Source organism: Trachemys scripta, chromosome 5, assembly GCF_013100865.1.
Source record: "Trachemys scripta elegans isolate TJP31775 chromosome 5, CAS_Tse_1.0, whole genome shotgun sequence".
NCBI classification, from domain to species: domain Eukaryota; kingdom Metazoa; phylum Chordata; order Testudines; family Emydidae; genus Trachemys; species Trachemys scripta.
This window is the reverse complement of record NC_048302.1, coordinates 28,689,206-28,711,704: the sequence shown is the minus strand read 5'-3', so window position 1 is coordinate 28,711,704 and position 22,499 is coordinate 28,689,206. Positions and strand designations below refer to the sequence as shown.

The 22,499-nt window shown below is 42.0% G+C and overlaps 1 protein-coding gene across 1 annotated transcript in view; it reads left to right on the top strand.

Moving 5' to 3' along the window:
- TACR3 (tachykinin receptor 3) overlaps nt 1–21,522 on the top strand; it is a 74,064-nt gene extending 52,542 nt beyond the window's left edge. Inside the window, exons 4-5 of the mRNA XM_034772461.1 lie at nt 18,962–19,158; nt 20,506–21,522. Coding sequence (XP_034628352.1) covers nt 18,962–19,158; nt 20,506–20,821 — 513 coding nt within the window. The 3' untranslated portion in view covers nt 20,822–21,522. The remainder of the gene's footprint in view (nt 1–18,961; nt 19,159–20,505) is intronic.
- The last annotated feature ends 977 nt before the right edge of the window (nt 21,523–22,499 follow it).

Here is a 22,499-nt window from a genome sequence, read left to right as displayed (position 1 = left end):
AGAGTTCTTTCCCTCCCCTGCACTCTCTTTCTCTCCCCGCAGCTCCCACTTGACTTCACCCCCTTCAACTCTGGGCTTCTTTTCTTTATAACAACCAGCTGGGACTCATCTTTCATTGGGCAGAGCCCACCCTCCAGTTACAACCTGGTGGCCTCATTGAATGTTCCAGCTCCAATTAACTATTTCAGTGCCAGTGTGTGGTATACACTGCAGCCCAGGGAACTTTGTGTTTGTTTTTATTTATGTTCATCACAAGCTTTTTTAATGGCTGAGGGCCAAAATACCATGAGCACAATTCCCAGATGGTGAAGATATGATAAAAAACAGATATCCTGTTATTTTTGCCCAACAATTGGCTCCCTTCGGCATTAAAAAACATGAGAACTGTAAATACAAATACAGTATCAAGATATACAACTCTATTCAGGTGTTCTTGAATTCCATTAACTTGAACTTTATTGAGGTTCCATGAATAACCTTACTATTCATAACGATAACATGGCCCCAAGCCTACAATGACATGAGGCAGTATGGTTCCTACTCTGAGATAATCCTTTAAAGTGTTTCAAATAAGTTATTAAATCCTTTCCATCATATTGTATTTGAAGTTTAAATGGATCTAATACCCACTGTAAAAGCAGTTCATTGTTATGCGTCATACTTTTGGTTTTACTGTTTTGCTCTTTGTGCACTCAGTAATTTCCCAGGGAAAAAAATAAGACATGAAAATTTGTTAAAAGAAACCAAAATTAATATACCCATACCAAAATGTTTTAGGATGATTGAACAGGTTTAGATTTTTCAAAGGATGAAATTAATCCTCTCGTTTTCATAGTCGATCAGACATCATTTGCTTTCTCCCAATATATCTGTCCCTTGCACCTGATAGACCTTTTTGTCATTAATTTTAGAATTTATCCATAATTATTGCCTTCCTGCAGCAGAAATAAATGAAGTCACACTTGGTTGATTCTTTCTATATCAATGTGAATTTTCGGCTTCTAAAATATACCACTTGACACTTCTGGAAACCTGGAGCCTGCTGTTTATCCACAGAACAGGTACAGCACAGTAAGAAGCAGTACACGCTTCCCCACATAGCCCTCCATGTTTTCCTAAGCAGAAAGGACCACCATGAGTAAGAGGGGAGCTACGTACTCCTGTGCTGCAGAAGGTTTGAGCAGGCTCGGCAGGATGTGACTGTCACCTTTAGCCTGTGCAGTATTGTTGTAGCCATATTGGCCTCAGGATATTAGAGAGACAAGGTGGGTGAGATCATATCTTTCATTGGACCAATTTCTGTTGGTGAGAGAGAGACACACGCTTTCAAGCCACACAGAACTCTACTTCAGGTTTTCTTCAGGGCCTTTAACCTATCTACTGAGACTGCTAAATTAGCAGTAGTACCGGTATGGCAGCATCTAGGATACCTTGTCATGGACCAGTATCCCATCATGCTAGATGCTATAAAAACACAGAACAAAATGATAGTCCCTGCTCCAAAGCACTTACAGTCCAAGACGAGGGACAACACAGATGAGGGAGTACAAGGAAACAATGAAACAAAACTGGTCAGCATGACAGGTAGGGGTCCCAGCACAGCAGAAGCCTAACCACTGTCAAGTTTTTTGTACACATCATGGCACTGGAGAGTTTTAAGGAGGATAATGAATTAATTTTGCAGATGTTTAGGTGGCGCTTCTCCCAAGCGTGAGGGGCAGCATGGGAGAAAAAACATGGAAGTGCTTGTTTAATTTAACAAGTGAGCAATGGCGATGGTCTTATTGGCGACAGGAGTCACACTCTTGATACAGAATCAGAGATGACAAGTCAAGTGGTGATAGGTCCTGAAGGGCCTTGTAAGTGAAGACAAGTAGCTATGTTTGATGCAATAGAGAAGAGGGAGGGATGACATGGTCAAACCAACGGGCTAAGAAAATTATCTTTGCAAGCAGCATTCTGAATGGATACAAGCAGAGCAAGACTACATATGACCTGGCCAGAGAAAAGGATGTTGCAGTATCTGAGAATTTGGACAAGAGTTTAGCTGTTTGGATGGATAGGAAAGGTCATATCTTAGATGTTAATACAGAAAGAATCTGTAAGACTTTAACATAGCTTGGATGTGGGATCTTGGAGAGAGAGTCCAAGTTATAAGATGATACCCAAATTATGGGCCCAGGTGACAAGTAGAATGGTGGTGTTGTCCACAAAGACTAAGAAAGGAGGTAGTGGTACAGGCTTGGGGGGATGGGGGATTCAGAGCTGTGTTTTAGCCATGTTGAGTGTGAACTGATAGCTAGACATCTACAAGGAGATGCCTGAAACAGGCAGGTTTCAATTAGACAAGAGTTCTAACTCAAGCCTGATGATATCCAGTGGGAAATAGACTGAGATCATTAGCTCATTTCATATAGAACACCAAACAGCCACCAGGTGGCAACAACTTTTGGTCAGTACCTGAAGTCAGACTCTCTAACAAAGGGTATGTCTACACTACGGGATTAATCCAAATTTATATAATTCGAATTTTGGAAACAGATTGTATAAAGTCGAATGTATGCGGCCACACTAAGCACATTAATTCGGTGGTGTGTGTCCATGTACCGGGGCTAGCGTCGATTTCCGGAGCATTGCACTGTGGGTAGCTATCCCATAGCTATCCCATAGTTCCTGCAGTCTCCTCTGCCCATTGGAATTCTGGGTTGAGATCCCAATGCCTGATGGGGCCAAAAACATTGTCGCTGGTGGTTCTGGGTATATCCTCCCCCCTCTCTAGGGAAGCAATGGCAGACAACCGTTTCGCGCCTTTTTCCTGGGTGAACAGTGCAGACGCCATACCACGGCAAGCATGGGGCCCGCTCAGCTCAAGACAGCAGTCATGAACATTGTAAACACCTTGCGCGTTATCATGCAGTTTATGCTGAACCAGAACCTGCAAAACCAGGCGGCGAGGAGTAGGCTACGGCAGCGTGGTGGCGAGAGTGATGAGGATATAGACATGGAATTCTATCAAACCGCGGGACCTGGTGCTTTGGAGATCATGCTGTTAATGGGGCAGGTTATAGCCGTGGAATGCCGATTCTGGGCCCGGGAAACAAGCACAGAATGCTTGCTTTTAAAACAAGTTTTATATTTTAAAAGGTAAACTCACCTGAGGTCCCTTCCATTGGGTCATGGTCTTGGATACTGGCTTGGGAGGGTTGGGAGGGTACTTCAGTCAAGCTGAGAAAAAGATCCTGGCTGTTGGGGAGAACAGAGTGCTGTGTGCTCTCCGCAAGCTCATCCTCCTCCTCCTCCTCCTCCTCTTCCCCGTCCGCAGAATCCTCAGGTGTAGCTGATGAGATTACCCCCGCCTTGGAATCCACGGTCAGAGGTGGGGTAGTGGTGGCGGCCCCCCCTAGAACTGCATGCAGCTCGGCATAGAAGCGGCATGTCCGCAGCTCTGACCCGGAGTGACCGTTTGCCTCCTTTGTTTTTTGATAGGCTTGTCTGAACTCCTTGACTTTCATGTGGCACTGATCTGAGTCCCTATTGTGGCCTCTCCCCTTCATGCCCTTGGAGATTTTTTCAAAAGTTTTGGCATTTCGTCTTTTCGAACGAAGTTCTGCTAGCACTGAATCCTCTCTCCGTATAACGATCAGATCCAGTACCTCCCGTACGGTCCATGCTGGTGCTCTTTTTCGATTATCGGCCTGCATGGTTACCTGTGCTGATGAGCTATCTGTGGTCACCCGTGCTCTCCACGCTGGGCAAACAGGAAATGAAATTCAAATGTTCGCGGGGCTTTTCCTGTCTACCTGGCCAGTGCATCTGAGTTCAGATTGCTGTCCAGAGCGGTCACAATGGTGCACTGTGGGATAGCTCCTGGAGGCCAATACCATCAAATTGCGGCCACACTAACCCTAATTCGAAATGACAATATCGATTTTGGCGCTACTCCGCTCGTCGGGGTGGAGTACAGAAATCGATTTTAAGAGCCCTTTATTTCAAAATAAATGGCTTCGTTGTGTGGACGGGTGCAGGATTAATTCAATTTAACGCTGCTAAATCCGAATTAAAGTCATATTGTAGACCAGGCCACTGACATTGAATTAAGCGTTATAGAATCACTTTAATCCCAGATTTTTAAGCATGTATTAGAGAAAACCAGAATAATTGATCCCTTCTCAACATATGAATCCTAAATCAATTGTGTTTAGTCACATAGGCCTCAATTCAGTAAAGCACTTTAACTTTAAGCACAGGCTTAAGTGATTGCTCTATAAGAATAGGACTTTAGCATGTGCTTAAGTGTTTTGCTGAATTGAGTCAGACATTTCTTAACAATAGAGTCAAAATTCTTACACAAAAACCAATGATACCCAAATATTGACGAGTAGGTATTTATTACACTAAGAAATAAACTGAAAAGTGTAGCACAAAACTGGCCCAAGTCTGTGATTGATAAGCCATGTGTGAAAATGGAACTGCTGATTGAAATGAAGTGAAATTCAGTATGGGCTAGATCAAGGGTCTCAAACACATGGCCCATGTGCCACATGCAGCCCGCAGAGTTATTTCCTGCTGCCACCAAGCTCTCTTCACCCACCGCCCCCCAGTGTGCCACATCCCCTCTCCTCTTCCTATCTCCAGGCACTTCCTGCCACCAAACAGCTGTTTGGCAGCGCTTAGCGCTTTCCAGGAGGGAAGGGAGAGGAGCAGGAAGCCGCATGCTCAGGGGAGGAGGCAGAGAAGAGGCGTGGCAGGGGCAGGGATTTGGGGAAGGGCTTCATGGAAGGGATGGAGTGGGGATGAGTGCAGGAGTGGGGGGTTGTACCTTTATATGAAAAGGTGTTAGTGATGCAGCCCTCAGGCCAATGTATTAGTCCTCATGTGGCCCTCATGGTGATTTGAGTTTGAGATCCCTGGGCTAGATTATGCTCATACATGGCCCTGCACAGGTGGGGAGAGATTACAAGCATACTTTCTCCTTTGTGCCCAGCACAGAACCCAGGCACAATTCCAGTCCTTGCATAATCCTTGTCTGATCCCTCAACTGAGTTTGTTGCACTTTCTGCACCCATCCAAGACGCTGTTGTATTTGCTTTCTGGGACAAATCCAATACCCACTGAAATCAATGAAAGGACTCTCACTGACTTCAATAGGCTTTGGATCACGCCCTCTTAGAGCTAGATCCTACCACCCTTCTTCAAGTTGGTTTGTACTGTACTCCACTGCCATATGGGAGTAAGGCACTAATCAGTCTAACTAAAATTGGCAAGTTGGCAAAATCTGGCCATTAGTGGGCAAGGATTTGGGGACTCCTGCACCAGTGTGATACAGTACTCTAATTACCACTAGGATAGTGACACCTCCTGGCTGTTCTGGGGATTAGCTTCATGAGATTAACACCCCTTCCCACAGTTGCACGCCATCATTCTGCCTCTCTCTTTGGATCTGCAGCCCTTCTTTCACTTCACAAGCTGCTGCTGCCTGTTTGTGACTCTCAGGTCCAGCCAGGGTTTCCCTTCTGGAGGTAATATCAAAGTCTCTTCTAGCCATGCGTCTCAGGCAGCCTTCCCAGTCAGTAGCTGATAGGAGAACCCAGGCCCACCATCTACTCTGGATTTCAATTCAGGGACCCTCTATTCAGCAGCCATGATCTGTTCCTTCCTGAACCTTGCTCCTTTTCCCTGAGCATCTTCCATACCTTCCAACTCTCGGCACTTCTCTGGGTTTCCCAGCCCAAACTCCCTCCTCCCCCCCCAAGGGAGCAACCATTGGTTACCTGGCTCTGTAGCCCTACACCTTCCTTGTCCCAGAGAGTGACAAACTTTCCCAGCAGCCCTTCCCCCCTCCTTCCAAATTCCTGCCTTTATAACCCCAGCCCAGCGTGGTCTTCTTCAGCTGGGCTCCCTCATCCCATCAGGGGATTACCTAACCACCAGAGTCCCCCCCACCTGTGGCCCATAGGGTTAACTAGCCCCATTCTCACTCCACATTAACCCTTTCCAGGCAAGTGTGGGGTGAACACCCCATCACAGCCAGCAGTGACTCTAGAAACTCCTTTGGCAAAGGGAAACACCAGGTGCTGAAAGGACTATTATGCTATTGCCAAACTAGCCAGCAAAGCTGGGCAGGCACGATTGAAACACGTGATGTATCCTGTTAAAGGTTGTGGCAATGGTCATTCCCAGTGCTCTCAGAGGTGCTGTTCCACACTTCGGGTGCAAATCTACTATATCTAACAAATTGATACTATTGTACAGTCCCTTACTGAATAAGAATAAGAAGACGAGTACTTCAATACAATAAGTAAAACTCCAACATCATTGACATTAATTTGCTTCTAACTCAATTTAAATGCAATACCGAACACATGCTTTATGGGAGTGTTTTTGTTTTGTTTTTGTCTCTGCAGTAATAAACCCCTTTGCTTCAACCTTCCGAAGAAAAAATGTTACTATCTTTGCAAATGCACAATTATGGTGGAAATAAAAGAATAGGTCTAACTGCTTTGCAAGCTGCATCAAGCCATGTATTTTGAAAAAGTGCTATTAGAAGCAAGTTCTGCCTTTATCTTCAGGCAACACAGTTTTGTTCACATCAGAAGGATGGGGGGGAAAGTAGCTCTTTTATTAAATGTTTAGCACTTTTTTTCCATGACATTTTCATATAATAAATGATAAAGAAACACAGTAATTATCTTAAGTGGTTTGTGACTGTATAACTTTACCAGGAAAAGGGCTTACTTCTAAAAGCAAGCACTTAATTCAATTTAGTGAATAAATTAAGAAGACCTTTGTGGCCACTCCCCAGCCATAGTGCCTGCAGGTCTCCAGGGGTACCAAGCTATGCAGGCTACTTTTAATTCTAAGGGAGTACTTCCCATTGTTAGAGGTCGCATGATGAGATTCCCATTTCTAGAGCTAAAATGTGCTTACTGCTTATCTGCATGCCCTAGATTGATTGATTTACCTATCTCTTCACATTTATTTCCATTTGTGCCAATCAGTGTTCTCTAGAGGTGTCAGGGTTCCCTCCCCACTCTGAACTCTGGGGTACAGATGTGGGGACCCACATGAAAGACCCCCTGAGCTTATTTCTACCAGCTTAAGTTAAAAACTTCCCCAAGGCACAAATCCTTCTTTGTCCTTGGATGCGTACTGCTGCCACCACCAACTGAGTTAGACAAAGATTCAGGAAAAGAACCACTTGGAGTTCCTGTTTCCCCAAAATATGCCCCCAAGTCCCTTCACCCCCTTTCCTGGGAAGGCTTGAGAGTGACCAAGGTGAGCACAGACCAGACCCTTGGGTTTTTAGGACACTAAAAACCCAATCAGATTCTTAAAAAACAGAACTTTATTATAAAGAAAAAGTAAAAGAAGCACCTCTATAAAATCAGGATGGAAGGCAATTTACAGGGTAATCAGATTCAAAACACAAAGGATTTCCCCTCTAGGCAAAACTTTAAAGTTACAAAAACAGGGATGAACCTCCCTCTTAGCACAGGGAAAATTCACAAGCTAAAACAAAAGATAATCTAATGCATTTCCTTGCTATTACTTACTAGTTCTGTAATTCTAGATGCTTAGTTCAGATATGGCTTAGGGAGATGTATTTTCCCTGCCCTGGTGCCTTGCTGACCCAGAGAGAACACAAAGGAACACAAAACAAAAACCTTCCCCCACAGATTTGAAAGTATCTTCTCCTCTTATTGGTCCTTTTGGTCAGGTGCCAACCAGGTTATTTAAGCTTCTTAACCCTTTACAGGTAAAGGCAGGATTAACCCTTTACAGGGTAAGGAGGAATTTTATGCTACCCTTAGCTGTATGTTTATGACAAGAGGTGAAATTTCTGACTGTGCCAAGGGCCAGCCCAAGGCTCATGCACCATTTTTAAGTCCCACTGAAGTCCTATCCGGAGAGCTTAAGTGGAGAACAGGCCCTGTGGTGGGGAATGAATTTCAACCTAGGTAGAGTACAACATTTAGAATCACAACAACAAATCAAAAACGTAAAAAAAAAGAAAAGAAAAGACATGTGATCAAGGTCATTTTAACAGTGTAGACCAAAATTATGGCTTTTATAGCTAGGGAACATTGCAGGAAGTATAGCACCTCATGCTCCCTCCTGATGGCAGGAGGGGGTATTATGAGCCTACAATGGACACTGTGGGAGTTGACTGAAGAGTGAATAAGCTGTTCTCCCCCTCCCTTTTTTGCCAGGGCTTGGTAATGGGATTGCAGGTCATGTAGACACACCCGAGCTAACTTTAATCTAGCTGGCTCAGGTACTGAAGTAGTGAAGCTGTGGCAGCACAGAATTATGTGTGGCCTGTATAAGCCTCTCTGGTGGCTAGCCCAGGGGTGGCCAACCTATGGCTCCGGAACCACATGTGGGTCTTCAGAAGTTAATATGTGGTTCCTCGTATAGGCACTGACTCCAGGCCTGGAGCTTCAGGCGTCAACTTTCCAATGTGCCGGGGGGTGCTCACTGCTCAACCCCTGGCTCTGCCACAGGCCTGCCCTCACTCCACCCCTTCCCACCCCCTCCCCTGAGGCTGCCATGCCCTCGCTCCTACCCCTACCCCTCCCAGAGCCTCCTGCATGCCACGAAACAGCTGATCGGGAAGTGCAGGGAGGGAGTGGGAGGCGCTGACTGGTGGGGCTGCTGGTGGGTGTGAGGCGCTGGAAGCAGGGGGCGGGGAGCTGATGGGGGGCTGCTGATGTATTACTGTGTCTCTTTGGCAATGTACATTGGTAAATTCTGTCTCCTTCTCAGGCTCAGGTTGGCAACCCCTGAGCTAGCCTGTGCTGAAGCCCATGCTGTCACGGCTTCATTGCCCTAGTTTAAATCTAGCTTGGGTATGTCTACAAGAGCTGTGATCACAGCCTGTGATTGCAGTGTAGACATACCCTTAGACATGATCCTTGTGACTTGATTAGCACGATCAGCAATGATAGAGTTCACCTTCTAGTTCTCCTCTGTTCTAGTAGCAAAATTATGGATGATGCCTACATGGGTGCACTGGGAAAAAATTGACGTGTTGTGCCTTTTCCCCTCCCCTATCTCCCCAGCACACAACTCTGTTGAGCCATTCAAAACTTGGCACTTAGGTATGATTAGATAAGCGCTATAAGGCAGGGGTCAGCAACCTTTCAGAAGTGGTATGCCAAGTATTCATTTATTCACTCTAATTTAAGGTTTCGTGTGCCAGTAATAAATTTTAATGTTTTTAGAAGATCTTTTTCTATAGGTCTATAATATATAACTATTGTTGTATGTAAAGTAAATAAGGTTTTTAAAATGTTTAAGAAGCTTCATTTAAAGTTAAATTAAAATGCGGAGTCCCCTGGACTGGTGGCCAGGACCTGGGCAGTGTTAGTGCCACTTTAAATCAGCTCACGTGCCGCCTTCGGCGTGCATGCCATAGGTTGCCTACCCCTGCTATAGGGTCTTCTCCCTCTATTTTCTCTGGTAACTCATAAAAATGGAGGATGTTCCCTCCTCTTTGAGCTCCTTGATCTTCTAAATCTGTGCAATTTTGTTGAATTAAGTCCATCTTCCAGGTCACAAACCCTGCACTCTCCTCTAAAATGGCTACACTGAAAGCCTCTGCATTTCTTCCACTGCTCTAATGATTTCTGATTTAATTTCAGCCAAGGAGTGAAATACTATTCAAGTCTAACTTTTTTTTCCTCAGGAACAGTAACCTTTTGCTATCTGTGAAATAGCAAGTATAAATTCTGTGAACTGGGTAAACGTGATTTCCTCTACGGTGACGCAGAAGAATGTTTTGGCCTCTTGCTTCCAGTTAACTTATCTGTTGAACTTTCTAATTCAAGTATTTGAAGGAGGACAAAATGATCCAAGGCCAAATCCTACATTCACTTTCACACAATGCACCCTCATTGACTTAGAGAGACTCATCTGGCCCATAATCAAGGGTTAAATATGAAGTTTAGTGATAGAAAGATTACTATTTAATTTTTAATTTAAAAGATAGCCAAGTCTAATGGATCTAAATCAAGAAGCAGCCACCTTAGTTGAGCATCACACAGTTCCCACTTAAGTCATTTAAAAACAGGAAAAGCTCTGAATACACTACAATCCTGCATTGGCAGGGGATGGACTAGATTTCCTAATAGACATTTCACATCTCTAATTTCTGATTCCTTCTGCTTTTTTCTTACTCACTGCCACTCCAGAAGGCCCATTTTGAGTTCCCCCATCCCCCTCTTTATATTGTGGATTAATCCAAGTTTGTGACATTTAAGCAAAATCCAACAGCAAATTATCAAGACTAGAGGAAATTCTATGTGCATTTTCTATGTGATAGAACTTCATAAAGAGTCAGACTGGATACTTTTCTTTTGGCAAAACTCAGAGATGTCACTAGCTTTAATAAAAGTCCAGAGGACCAGACAACATCAGTGAAGTGCAGTATAACAATGCCAGGGAGCCAAATCTGTTTCTAAAAATGTCAGAATGGCTTTTATTTTGTAAAAAAGACCACAATTTGTAAGAGATTATTGCAAATTTATGAAGTTAAGAAACAGAAGTGTTGCATAGCTGATGCTGAAACCAGTCTACATGAAAATCCTATCTTTTTTAACTTTCCTATTTAAATAACAAAAAAATTGATCACGAACTTTTATTTTTGGGTTATTCAAATGGAATGTAGAGGTAGATATTTAAAAAACTGGCAGAAAGTGGCTTATAAATCAGAAGAACAAAACAATTTATGAAGTGCCGAAATTGGCACCTGTCTTATCTGATTGAAAGACTATCTATGCTTTCAAACGTTGTGATTCTTTACTGTTCCCATCCTGCGTACATTACTATTATCATGAAAGCATTGTTGATATAGACTAAAAAGTTAACTAAATCACTAAGTTTGTGAAAATTATGTGAAAAGTCTCAGTGTTTATAGGAATATAGGCGCACACTACCTCTGAGTGAATTATACATTTTAAACTGAGTTTGGATTCTGACATGACTGATTAGCCCAAACTATGTGACCAAAAGAATGAGATCATGAGACAGAGGGATTGTTTGTGTTAAACTTGTAGTGGTCCTGGAAATACCAGTGTTATTTAAAGTTTGGGCTGAGCAATAGAAATACAGAAAACATGGTATATTAGGTACTAGGGTGGGTAAAATAATTAGGTACATAAGTTTGTTTTGAAAAGAAATGCTCAGTCCAGTACTGGGTAAAAATAGGCTGTGTGTGATAAGGTAAAAAACCTTGAAGAAAGCAGAATGCAGCCCTAAACTGCTTCAGCTAACTTTAGCGTAGGTCCAATAACCAGAAATGCTATCACTTGTTTGTTACAGTGTATAAAAAGAAAAGTTTTCTAGGGGGTTTTCAGCAGAGCTTTTCCTTACCCCTCTGGAGTACACCATGATATGATGGTGTCACCCAGGCCTGAACCTGTTGTAGGTATTTCAGCCAATACTTATAACTGTATTGTTGCTAGGGTACAGAATATAAGGATGTATAGGCTTGTATTGATATTTTGGATGTAACCAACACTAAGTGGCCAGTGGACTAATAAAGGAATGATTGTGAGGGAAGTAAGTCATGGTAAACCTTATTATGTCCAACAGTGTTTGACTTCTCAAGCACCATCTCATTTGTGGCATAAGTCTATTGACATCAGTAGAGTAATGATTATGGCCTCAAATGCTAATTATCTAAAAAGGGTCAGATTGTGGTCCATCCTACATGCACAGTGCATGGCAGAAAGGGGTGTAACGACACCCCCTTTTTTCTTTGGCTTGCTACCCAGAGCATAGCATGTGGTAGCCAGGGGCGGAGGATGGGCAGAGCCTTGGCTTCACCCTCTCAAACATGCCTGACAAGGCAGCTCAGCCAGCATGTGAGTGGAAGTAATCTATTTCCCCCTAAAGAGGGGGAAGGGAGGAAGGAACCAGGAACCAGACTGTGACTCTCTGAATAACTATCTGACTTCCAGTCTGCCCTGGAGCAATGCAACTAACTGCCGCCCCTTTCTGAGGGCCTGTGGCAAAGTCACAATCTAGCTTTAGTGAGGAGAAGGGAAGGTTCAAGCCAAGGGTTAGGAGTATGAAGAGGCAAGTGTTAGCAAGCAATGGGGGAAATGGGAGAAGAGACACCAATCACTGGGAGTTGGTCACTGATGGTAATGACTTGGGGATTGGGGGAAGGAAGTAGCAATGGAAGGAGAGGAAGGGATAGTGAAAAGAGGAAATGAGAATAACAGTAGGAGGACAGAGAAAAGAATCTGCATTTGCTGCTGTATTTTCCCTTCTCCTTATCCCTAAAAAGAGATAGGCAGAAGGATGGAACGAGACAGATTTAAGGGAAGAAACACATACTTACTGGTGCCTTGAAAACACTCCAAGAACTTAATATAGTCATCGGTACCAACCAGCTGTCACTAAAAGTATTATACTCCCGTGTGTGTGTGTGTGTGTGTGTGTGTAAGAGAGAGAGAGAGAGAGAGAAATATTAAAGAATGCAAGCTATTGTATACAGTTAGCAATTTGTCTTTGGCTAGTTTTAGCAATGGTTAAATAAATTAAAATGACAAAATCAAGGAAAATTAAACACGTGGCACAACACTTCTAGAGTGGATTAATTTCTTCCCTTCAAGGAGAGTTGGTCTGATGATCTAGTAGGTGTTTTCCATCTAAGTACTATGATTCTTTGATTTAGGAAGCATGCAGGATACATATATTTTGGTTTTCATAACCAAAGACAAAAGTCTCATCACTTTGTAACATAGGGGTTCCTTTTAACCTTCTCTGGGTATGAGAAATCTCATTAATAATACACCTTATCAGATTACAAAAGAATTTTCCTTCTGGGTTGTTAAGTGTAAAGATGAAACAAAAGAAAGGTATAGTATAGTACTTCAAGAGAGAAAATTGTCTATTAAATAGGGAGATAGGACATCAAAATTTGATGTCTCTTAATACCTTAAATGGCACAGGTTTTATCTTTTAGAAAATCATTGTGGCAAAAATCTCATCAGTAATAATGAGAAGGTTCTACTATATAGCTATAACAAGGCAAAAATCAAAAGCAAAGCTACACTTGATTTAGTTTTACTTTTAAGTATCCATTTACTTACAAACCTTAAGATACATGTTGCAAATTTTATCACTTTATTCTAGCTAAACAATCCATGAATGGATAAATAAAGACATACTTACAGAGATATGTTCTTTAATAACTGGACCTGATTCTTACTTACATCTTTGTAACTCCACTGAAGATGAAGAAGTTACACAGTATGGTGCAAATGAAATCAGAATCCAATCCCATTCACCTCGTAGAAATAACAGAATCAGGTTTGCAACAGAAAGCCAATAAAATGATGTAGTGCAGTTTGGAAAGGAGGCTTTTGACCTGCCTAAGAATCTTGTTCTAAGTATATTGAGTAGCTCAGCAAAGTGCAGGGAGCTGAGAAGCCCAGGGTGACAGCCCGGGGGAGGGGGGCAAGTGGGGCAATTTGCCCCAAGCCCCGGGTCCCACAGGGGCCCCCATGAGAATATAGTATTCTACAGGTATTGCAACTTTTTTTTAATGGAAGGGGCCCCCAAAATTGCTTTGCACCAGGCCCCCTGAATCCTCTGGGTGGCCCTGCCGGGGGCCAGCTGGGCTCCCAGCAGGGAGCTGAATGCAGAACTGAGAGCAGCCCCTCACACTGTCCCTCTTAAGTTGGTGGAAGCGCTCCCTGGTGAGGATGCGCACCACTGACAGAAGGGCAGTGTGGACATGAACCACCACATAATTCCTGCACTGGCTATAAGTCGACCTAACGTAGGTCGACTTGAGTTTATAGTATAGACATGCCGTATGTTACATCTGAATCAGCCAGACTAATTTATCTAGCCATTCCTGGGCTAACCCTTCCCATGTGTGCAAATAAAATAATAATAAAACAACAAACCAAACATCATTGCTGCTCTTTGTGAATTTAGCAGAATCCTTTCGTTCCCATTCATTTTGGAAATAGCATCAAATATTTCACAAGGCAGGGGATCCTACAAAGTCTCACTCCCATAAGTACCCTGGCTCACACTAGATAAGCATGTTTTATTCTTTTTGATACACTACATTTCAGCTGACTCTTTCCTTTGCTGTGTTGCATACTGTTGATTGATGAGAAATTGCAACTTGTGCGAGGAAAAGATTTAAGAAGTAAGCAAGGCTGCTAAGTACACAGTCTAACTCATTTTTATATAATCTCCATGTTGAGTGAGAAATCTGTATAAATAGTCCAGGATTGCCCTTAAATAAAATCCTTATTTGATTCCTCAGACAGGGACGGTCCTGTAAGGCTGCACTCATGAGAGTAATCCAATGGGACTCCTTGCATGAGTAAGGATTACTCTCCTGACTGAGGATCTGCAAGATCAGCCCTAAGTAATATAACAAATGTGGATTTTCTTTATAGGAAATCCTGCATTATTCACATTGTCTTTATGCAGATGTCTCATAAGAGTTAGAGTTAGATACTCAGGTGTGGTGGAGATACAGTCAGAGCAGCTGAGGGAGGTAAAGCAAACATGGCTCCCAGCGAAGGCTGGTTGAACTGTTTTTCAATGGAAGACTGGGTTTTCAACTAAACAGAATTTTTCACTGAAAGTTCCTGTTTTCTGTAGACAAATTGGAAAATTCATCAAAAAAAAACAAACACCTCAAAATTGAAAAGTTTTCAGGTTTTGATATTTCACCAAAATTTTTGACAAAAATGGAAAAAAATAATTTTCATCAACATTTTTCATGAGGAAAAAAATTTCCTACCAGCTCTGCTCACAACCTCAGGATTGCTCAAAGCATACCCAACTACCCTCCAGCACAGGGGACTGTTCAACAGCTAGGAGTCTACACTGGTGGAAACCACTGGTAGCTGGACTCACCGGTTTCTGAGTGATTTGTGGTGGCAGGACAGCACATAGCAGCTAGAATAGGGTTGAGGGTCTGGCCAAGAGATTATGTAGAAGTGAGAAGTCATGTACTTTCCTGGCTTGCTTGCTTCATGAAAATTCTTTCCATCTGCACAAATGGCAATCGGTCATTAATGAATGTAACACAATATGGAACAAAGGAAAAAAACAGCTGAAATGGCAGTTTATCAAAAAAGAGCAAAACATACATATTAAAAAGAAAGAAAATAAACTGAATTCTGTATTGCCAGATGCACTCTATACAATTCAAATAACAAAATTATTAACATGCTTTCTTCTCCTCTGGAGCTGAATAAGTAATAGCACCAGAGGGATTTTTTGATAAAATTTCTAGTGTAGGTATAATCTGGAGATTGGGGAAAATTAGGTACAAGTACTGTTTCACTCTTCTTCTTGTGCTCTAGCTTAACTCTTTGCTGGAGTTCATGCCAGAGTTTCTTCTTTTCAGGACTTTTCATTAAACTGAGTCAAACTAAGAGGCATTGTATTTATAAACCATGAATGTAGATCCTATTCGTTAGCTACCAGTCACTGTCAAGGAGAGAAACACCTACATCTAATGGTATTTGGATAGAGCAAGAGGACTGAATGGATTCACACAACGAGTTATAGTGGATTACATTTCGTTTTTTATATATACAGTTAATACTGAATGAAGAGAATCTAACATTGCTATTCAAATCATGGAGTATGCACCCCGAGTTTGAGCACCTGCATTCCTGACAATACAATATTTCAATGTATCTATCTTAATATTCATGTTTTGCTCTTAGCTGCTTTTTTCCTTTGTTGTATCATTCATTAATGAGAGATTACCATGTTTGCAAAGGGAGAGGGTTTGAAAAGCAAGCAAATCTTGTTCATACCATTACTTGTAATGTAACCTATATTTTGTGAGAAATGTTTCACTTTGTCTTTTCACTGTAATCCTCTCTCTTCCTGCTCCTTTCCAAATTAGCTTTCATCTCCGTTTCCCCCATGTCTTCCCCTTCTGTCCCAATATATCCACATTCCCCTCCCTTCCATTTCAACTCCCTTTGATCCTTTCTCCCTTTGATACTCCTGCCTTTCCCAATAGCGATGTGATGATGTGTTTCACCTGGTAAGGAGGTAGGAGTATATTTGCAGGTGAACTGACATGCCTGATTCCCTATAGAATTATAACCTCCTCCATTTTACAGAGCAGGGCAGATTTCTGAGTGTAAACTTTTTCACGCTTTCATTTCATGAAGTCTTCGAACACCTCCCACTCCCCAGTTTTCACTTTACGCAAAATGTCAATGAAATGTCTGTTTTTCATATTGTAAATATGCAAAAAAAAATGCAAAATTATGCTCAATTTTAAAAGCAAAGATTTTTTTCCTTGGAAAATGGGGCCTTTTTTGCTTGAGTATTATGTGACATAGGTGAGATTTTTTTCTCTCTTAAAATGCCCCTTTTACAAGTTCCTGTCAACATCCCAAAACCCAGTGTACATCTTCTGTAGACCATACACAACATACATTTCCATTGACTTTAGAGAAACTACTCATGATATACTCTAGTGTGAGAGAAATATCAGATCTTCTCACTTTCAAGTAGAACATAAGAATGGGCATACTGGGTCAGACCAAAGGTGCATCGAGCCCAGTATCCTGTCTTCTGACAGTGACCAATGCCAGATGCCCCAGAGGGAATGAACAGAACAGGTAATCATCAAGTGATCCACCCCCTGTCACCCATTCCCAGCTTCTGGCAAACAGAGATTAAGAACACCATCCCTGCCCATCCTGGCTAATAGCTATTGATGGACCTAACCTCCATGAATTTAGCTAGTTTCTTTTTTGAACCCTGTTATAGTCTTGGCCTTCACAACATCCGCTGGCAAGGAGTTCCACAGATTGACTGTGTGTTATGTGAAAAAATACTTCCTTTTATTTGTTTTAAACCTGCTGCCTATTAATTTCATTTGGTGGCCCCTAGTTCTTGTGTTATGAGAAGGAGTAAATAACACTTCCTTATTTACTTTCTCAATACCAGTCATGATTTTATAGACCTGTCTCATAGTAGTTCTGTCTTTCATTAAGAACAAATTTGTGCATCTGGAATCATTACCAAAATTCAAGGCAGAGACAGCAACAGGTTTTTAAGCTGGCCCTGCATTCACTGGCTTATTTGTGTTTTTTCAGGAGACCTTCCGACAATCTTTTAAAGCGGCAACTCCCGTAGAGAGGCTTGACTTGCCCTTTAAGTGTCTACACATTAACCTGCTTTTGTAACAGCTTAGGTGTTAGAAACAGAAAGGCTACTTTCTCTGGAAATTGTGGAGCTAACACATTTTAGTGATGCCAGAATTGGTAACCTGTAATGTTACTGTTGTAGCAATTCCTGCAGCTCCAGGGTATGAGAATCACAGTGTGCAGCCAGTTTAAACCAAATACATTACAGTACTGAAAGGCTCTGCTGCTTCAGTTTCTCAAGCATTGTGTAGATGGATTGTTTGCATACATATTGAGTTGACTTTTTAGACTGTAAAGAATTGAGGTCTGATTTTCATTAGTAGCCTCCCATTTTCCACCTATTTTGATCCACTAGTAAATATTTTCATGGGTAATTTTATGGGCACATTTTATTAAAATATTCATTGTATCAGGTTTTTAGCTGATTAATTTTGGTTGCAAATAATTAGACATTTAAGTGCTATGAAATATACCTGCAAATTCAAATAACAATAGTTTCATACAGGCATAAAAATGTGGATGCAAAACTGGAGGCCCTTCTTAAAATCAGGGGATCTGATGCTAAGATGTGGTGAAAGTATGCACCAAGTCTTCTAGCAATACAATTTATAGTTGCAGAAGTAATTTCATCACAGATGAACAGCTGGAAAGTATGTCCAAAAAAGAATGAAATATAACCCAATCTGAACTACGATTGTTTCAACACAATATTTCTGTGGTAGCCTGCTGAATCTGGTAGCAGAAATTTAATGAAAAGTAATTTGTGTGTGAAAAACATGAGCATGCATTCATGTAATTACAATCTGTACCATCGTGCATGTACCACAGGGCTGGATTAAGGTTGAACAGTCTTAGCTGAAGCTTTCAAAAAAAAAAAAAAAAAAAAAAAAAAGAAAAAATCAGCATGAGAGAGACACTTGACCTGAAAAATTTCAACTCTAGTGCTTAAAGTTTGGCAAAGTTGAAAGCAACTGGAAACAGGGTCTTTATAATGGGAAGTGACAGGCAACCTAAAGTATAGGTGGCAATTTCTATAGCTGAAGAGGGCAAGATGGCAGCTAGAAACACTTTTGTTTAATGCTTACTTCCTCTGTCTTGCATGATTTTCTCTCCTTGCCTTTCACACTGACCAAAGCTTCTCTTCATTTATCTTTTATTGTGACTTGGGGGCTGCAATGCCACACAAAACCAGGGAAGATGATGAAGATCACCAACCTGTCATACTTCTGGATGTACGCCATCTGAAACTAAATTAAGAATGCAGATTACTGCTGGTGGGCATTCCCTGCTGGTCACTGCTCACTCAAGTCCCATTTACTAGCAAGGGCCTAGGGATACAGTTATTTAGCAGTTAGAGAGGAATCTCTTCTCTACAACAGACTTTGGGGCAATAAAGGCCATGCAGGGGTGGCTAAATGGAAAATAGGATAACCTTATTCTATGGCTAATGACCTAGGAAAATGATAATATTGAACAAGTCCAAGCTTCAGTCACTAAGTGTCAATTTTTTGGTACAAAGTTCAATGTGGAGAATGCTATAAAAGTCTCTCATACTATTGAGAAGGATGCTGTTCTCCAGAGAAAAATGGAAACACAAGTAATTCAGAGTAAAAACAAAAATGCTGTTAAAAAATGTTAATCCCTGCTTCAACTTCACTAACTTTAATAGGGAGACTATCAAGAAGAGATCCAAGTGGTGCTAGCTTTAGTGGTGCTTGTGATATGGACACCTTTGTGCTAGGTACAAAGCAAGATAATATATATAATAAAATGGCCTTATTGCTTCCTTCTTTCAGGTGGTAAAAATGATGATTGTCGTTGTGTTGACATTTGCAATCTGCTGGTTGCCCTACCACATTTACTTCATAGTTACTGGGATCTACCAACACTTAAATCGGTGGAAATATATTCAGCAAATCTACCTAGCCAGCTTTTGGCTGGCCATGAGCTCCACCATGTACAATCCCATTATCTACTGCTGCCTTAATAAGAGGTAAGAGAGAATTATGAAACTATTAGGGGGCGGGGGTGAGCTTAGCCAGAATATAAATGATTTGAATGTGAAAAAGGCACAATAATTTTCACTTCAATAGTAAAGATTCCCAATGAGAGAAAAAAATATATATCATGTGAGGTGAAAGCCTCCTTCAGGTTTCTGTTCAATGCTAATACTATTCTTCCAATGAACACTTGTGGCATTGACAAATGTAAGAGCAAAATTTAGCCTTGGGGGGCTTAGTCCGCCTGCCACATTCCACATGCAGAACGGCCAATAAAATCAATAGAAGTTCCACTTGTAAGGGCTTGCAGAACCAGGCCCTAATTGTTTAAAATACACCAAATGTAAATTAAGGTTGCTTTGCTGTTAGCAAACATATATAAATTGTGGCATACACCACTAACTAATCATTACTCCAAAGATACTTATAGTATGACTTTATGAGGTGGGTGGTCAGAATGCAATTTAAAATAAAGCTTTTATTGAGGTATTATTGATCACATCACAATATTTCTATTATACATTGCAGTCTAAATCGGATGATAAAATGAATGTTCATAGCTTTATTACTCAGTACTGAAGCATATGTAGTTGGAGATGCTGGGGGAAAAAGGTCACACATACTCCTAGGTTTTTATTTTCAAGGGGGCTGCATTTGCAGTTAACTTCACTGGGATTTGTGGATGCTTACCCTTTTAAAAATCAGGCCACGATTGTTTAAGGGACTCTTTATGGGCATGAGTCACTTTGCCTGGATCAGACTGCAGGATCAGGGTCTAAATAAGTACTATTCAGAATGTGTGCCATTACACCTCTTCACATATGATACTGCCTCTACTTTTACATATCTGCTAATTTTTCAGTGTTTTCATTAGTATTACTGAATTAAAACCATCAAGAGCTTGAGAGAGAACCTGCCTGGGGAAGCGGCGGCCTACCCCCTCCACTCACCGCCTGGGTCAGGCTGCCAGGGCCAAGGTCCAAGCAAGTCAGAAACGTGTTAGGCCCTGGCGGGTAGCAGAGCAGGCAGGTAGCTGCCACCTTCCCCGACAGGCTGTCTCTCAGGCAGCAGCTGTGCTGCACAGAGGCAACGATCTGGAGCGGCCACACTCAGCCAGCCTGAGAAGTGACTCTGTCCCACCCCTTATGCTCCCCGCCCAGACCCGGCTACCAGGGACAGGGGCCAAATGTGCCAAGGGGCAGGTGCAGTAGAAGTACAGAGCCCCTCTCTCTCCCCCTGGAAGGCTGAGCAGAAATATGGGGGGGGGGGGTGCACTTCACCGTGCATGCCCCCCCTCCGTGTTGCCTATGAATGCTTTCACCAAGTATCTTTCTTCTCAGATTCCGAGCTGGTTTCAAGAGAGCATTCCGTTGGTGCCCATTTATCGAAGTGTCTAGCTATGATGAGCTGGAGCTCAAGGCAGCCAGGTTTCATCCCACCAGACAAAGTAGCTTGTACACTGTGTCCAGAATGGAGTCTAGCACAACAGTAGTGTTTGACCCCAATGATGGAGATCATTCCAAGTCCACCCGTAAGAAAAGAGCTGCTTCGCGGGACACAAGCTTCAATGGCTGTTCACGCAGGAATTCCAAAACCACCTCTACAACCTCGAGTTTTATCAGCTCACCCTATACATCAGTGGATGAGTATTCTTAAGGCTCTGGGTAAATTTGTGATGGGTGTGAAAAGAGCAGTATTGTACATGAAAAGAGACAATACTATTCTACTTTAGAACCAATATCCAAGCTACAGGATGGCAGTCAAGATTCAGTCGATGAACCCTTGTTGTAAATACCGTATGACTTACTGGCCCGGCTTACGTTTGTGCTTTGGAAAAAAAGAGGAACTATAAGACGTCTGTTTACATGAGTATGAAAACAGAGTGGCATCTTGTACATGGAAATGTTTGTAAGAATTATTTAAAACATTACAACATAAAACTCTTGCTCGTTCATTAGGATCAAATGCTGACCTATAGCTGACTTGCTGATATTTAAGTTTCACTGACCGAAATGTAACCAGACAACTTCAAAATAACTACAGTTCAAACTTTACTGAATTTTTATATTATTTGTGAATTTTACAGGAGGAAAGTTACATAAGATTGGGTTAAAAATTCCTTTTGTATCAAGTCCTGATAAGTTCCAAATCCAGTCTGCTGTTGTATAAACTCATGTGAGTGATCCTATTGAAGTCAATGTGGATGGGATTCAGCTCTGTGCAGAGGTCAAACTGTGCACCACTTTAATCCCATTTAAGACTAACTCAAACCCCAAAATAGGGTTTAAGTAGTTCATAGGCCTTGTTCTGGCCCCTGTACATGAAGGAATACCATCTTGTGTGCCAGAGGGTCCTGTGGCACCTTTAAGACTAACAGAAGTATTAGAGCTAAGCTTTCCTGGGTGAATGCCCACTTCATCAGACGCAAGACGTGGGCATTCACCCACGAAAGCTTATGCTCCAATACTTCTGTTAGTCTTAGGCCTGGTCCACACTAATCCCCCACTTCGAAATAAAGTATGCAAATTCAGCTACATTAATAACGTAGCTGAATTTGAAGTACCTTAGTTCGAACTTACCGCGGGTCCAAACGCGGCAGGCAGGCTCCCCCATCGAATCCGCGTACTCCTCTCGCCGAGCTGGAGTACCGGTGTTGACTGCGAGCACTTCTGGGATCGATCCGGGATCGATTTATTGCGTCTAGACAAGACATGATAAATCGATCCCAGAAGATCGATTGCTTGCCGCCAGACCCGGAGGTAAGTGTAGACCTACCCATAAAGGTGCCACAGGACCCTCTGTTGCTTTTTAAAGATTCAGACTAACACGGCTACCCCTCTGATACTTGACACCTTGTGTGAGGCCAGTAGGACTTATTTGACCCACCATTGAAGTGTCTTTCAGTAGGTACACCAGACTACAACCTCAAAGTGAAGATCAGAAAACACAGTCTGTATCAAGAGATCTTTGTTAAACATGGATCAATGCTCTCCCGCTGAAGTATGAAGAGCCACTTCCTCAGTAAGACATTGCAAATTAATGCCTTACTAGACAGACATAAAAATACATAACGGCATTTGTATTCATTTTGACAGTCAGCCAACTTGTATACATAATTAAATTCAGACAAGTGAAGCTTATGGTCAGATATCTGTTTTCCTGCAAAAACAAAACAGTGATTGTAATAAATATAGTTTGCTTGCTCTGTCCCCAGATACAAACTCAGTTTTTGTTTGGGTTGAATCCCAAACCATAAAGGGTGTATTCTTCAGTGCAGATTAAGATATGACTAATCTCTCACACAAGCAGCTTTTCCTTGCAAGATTTTGTCCCA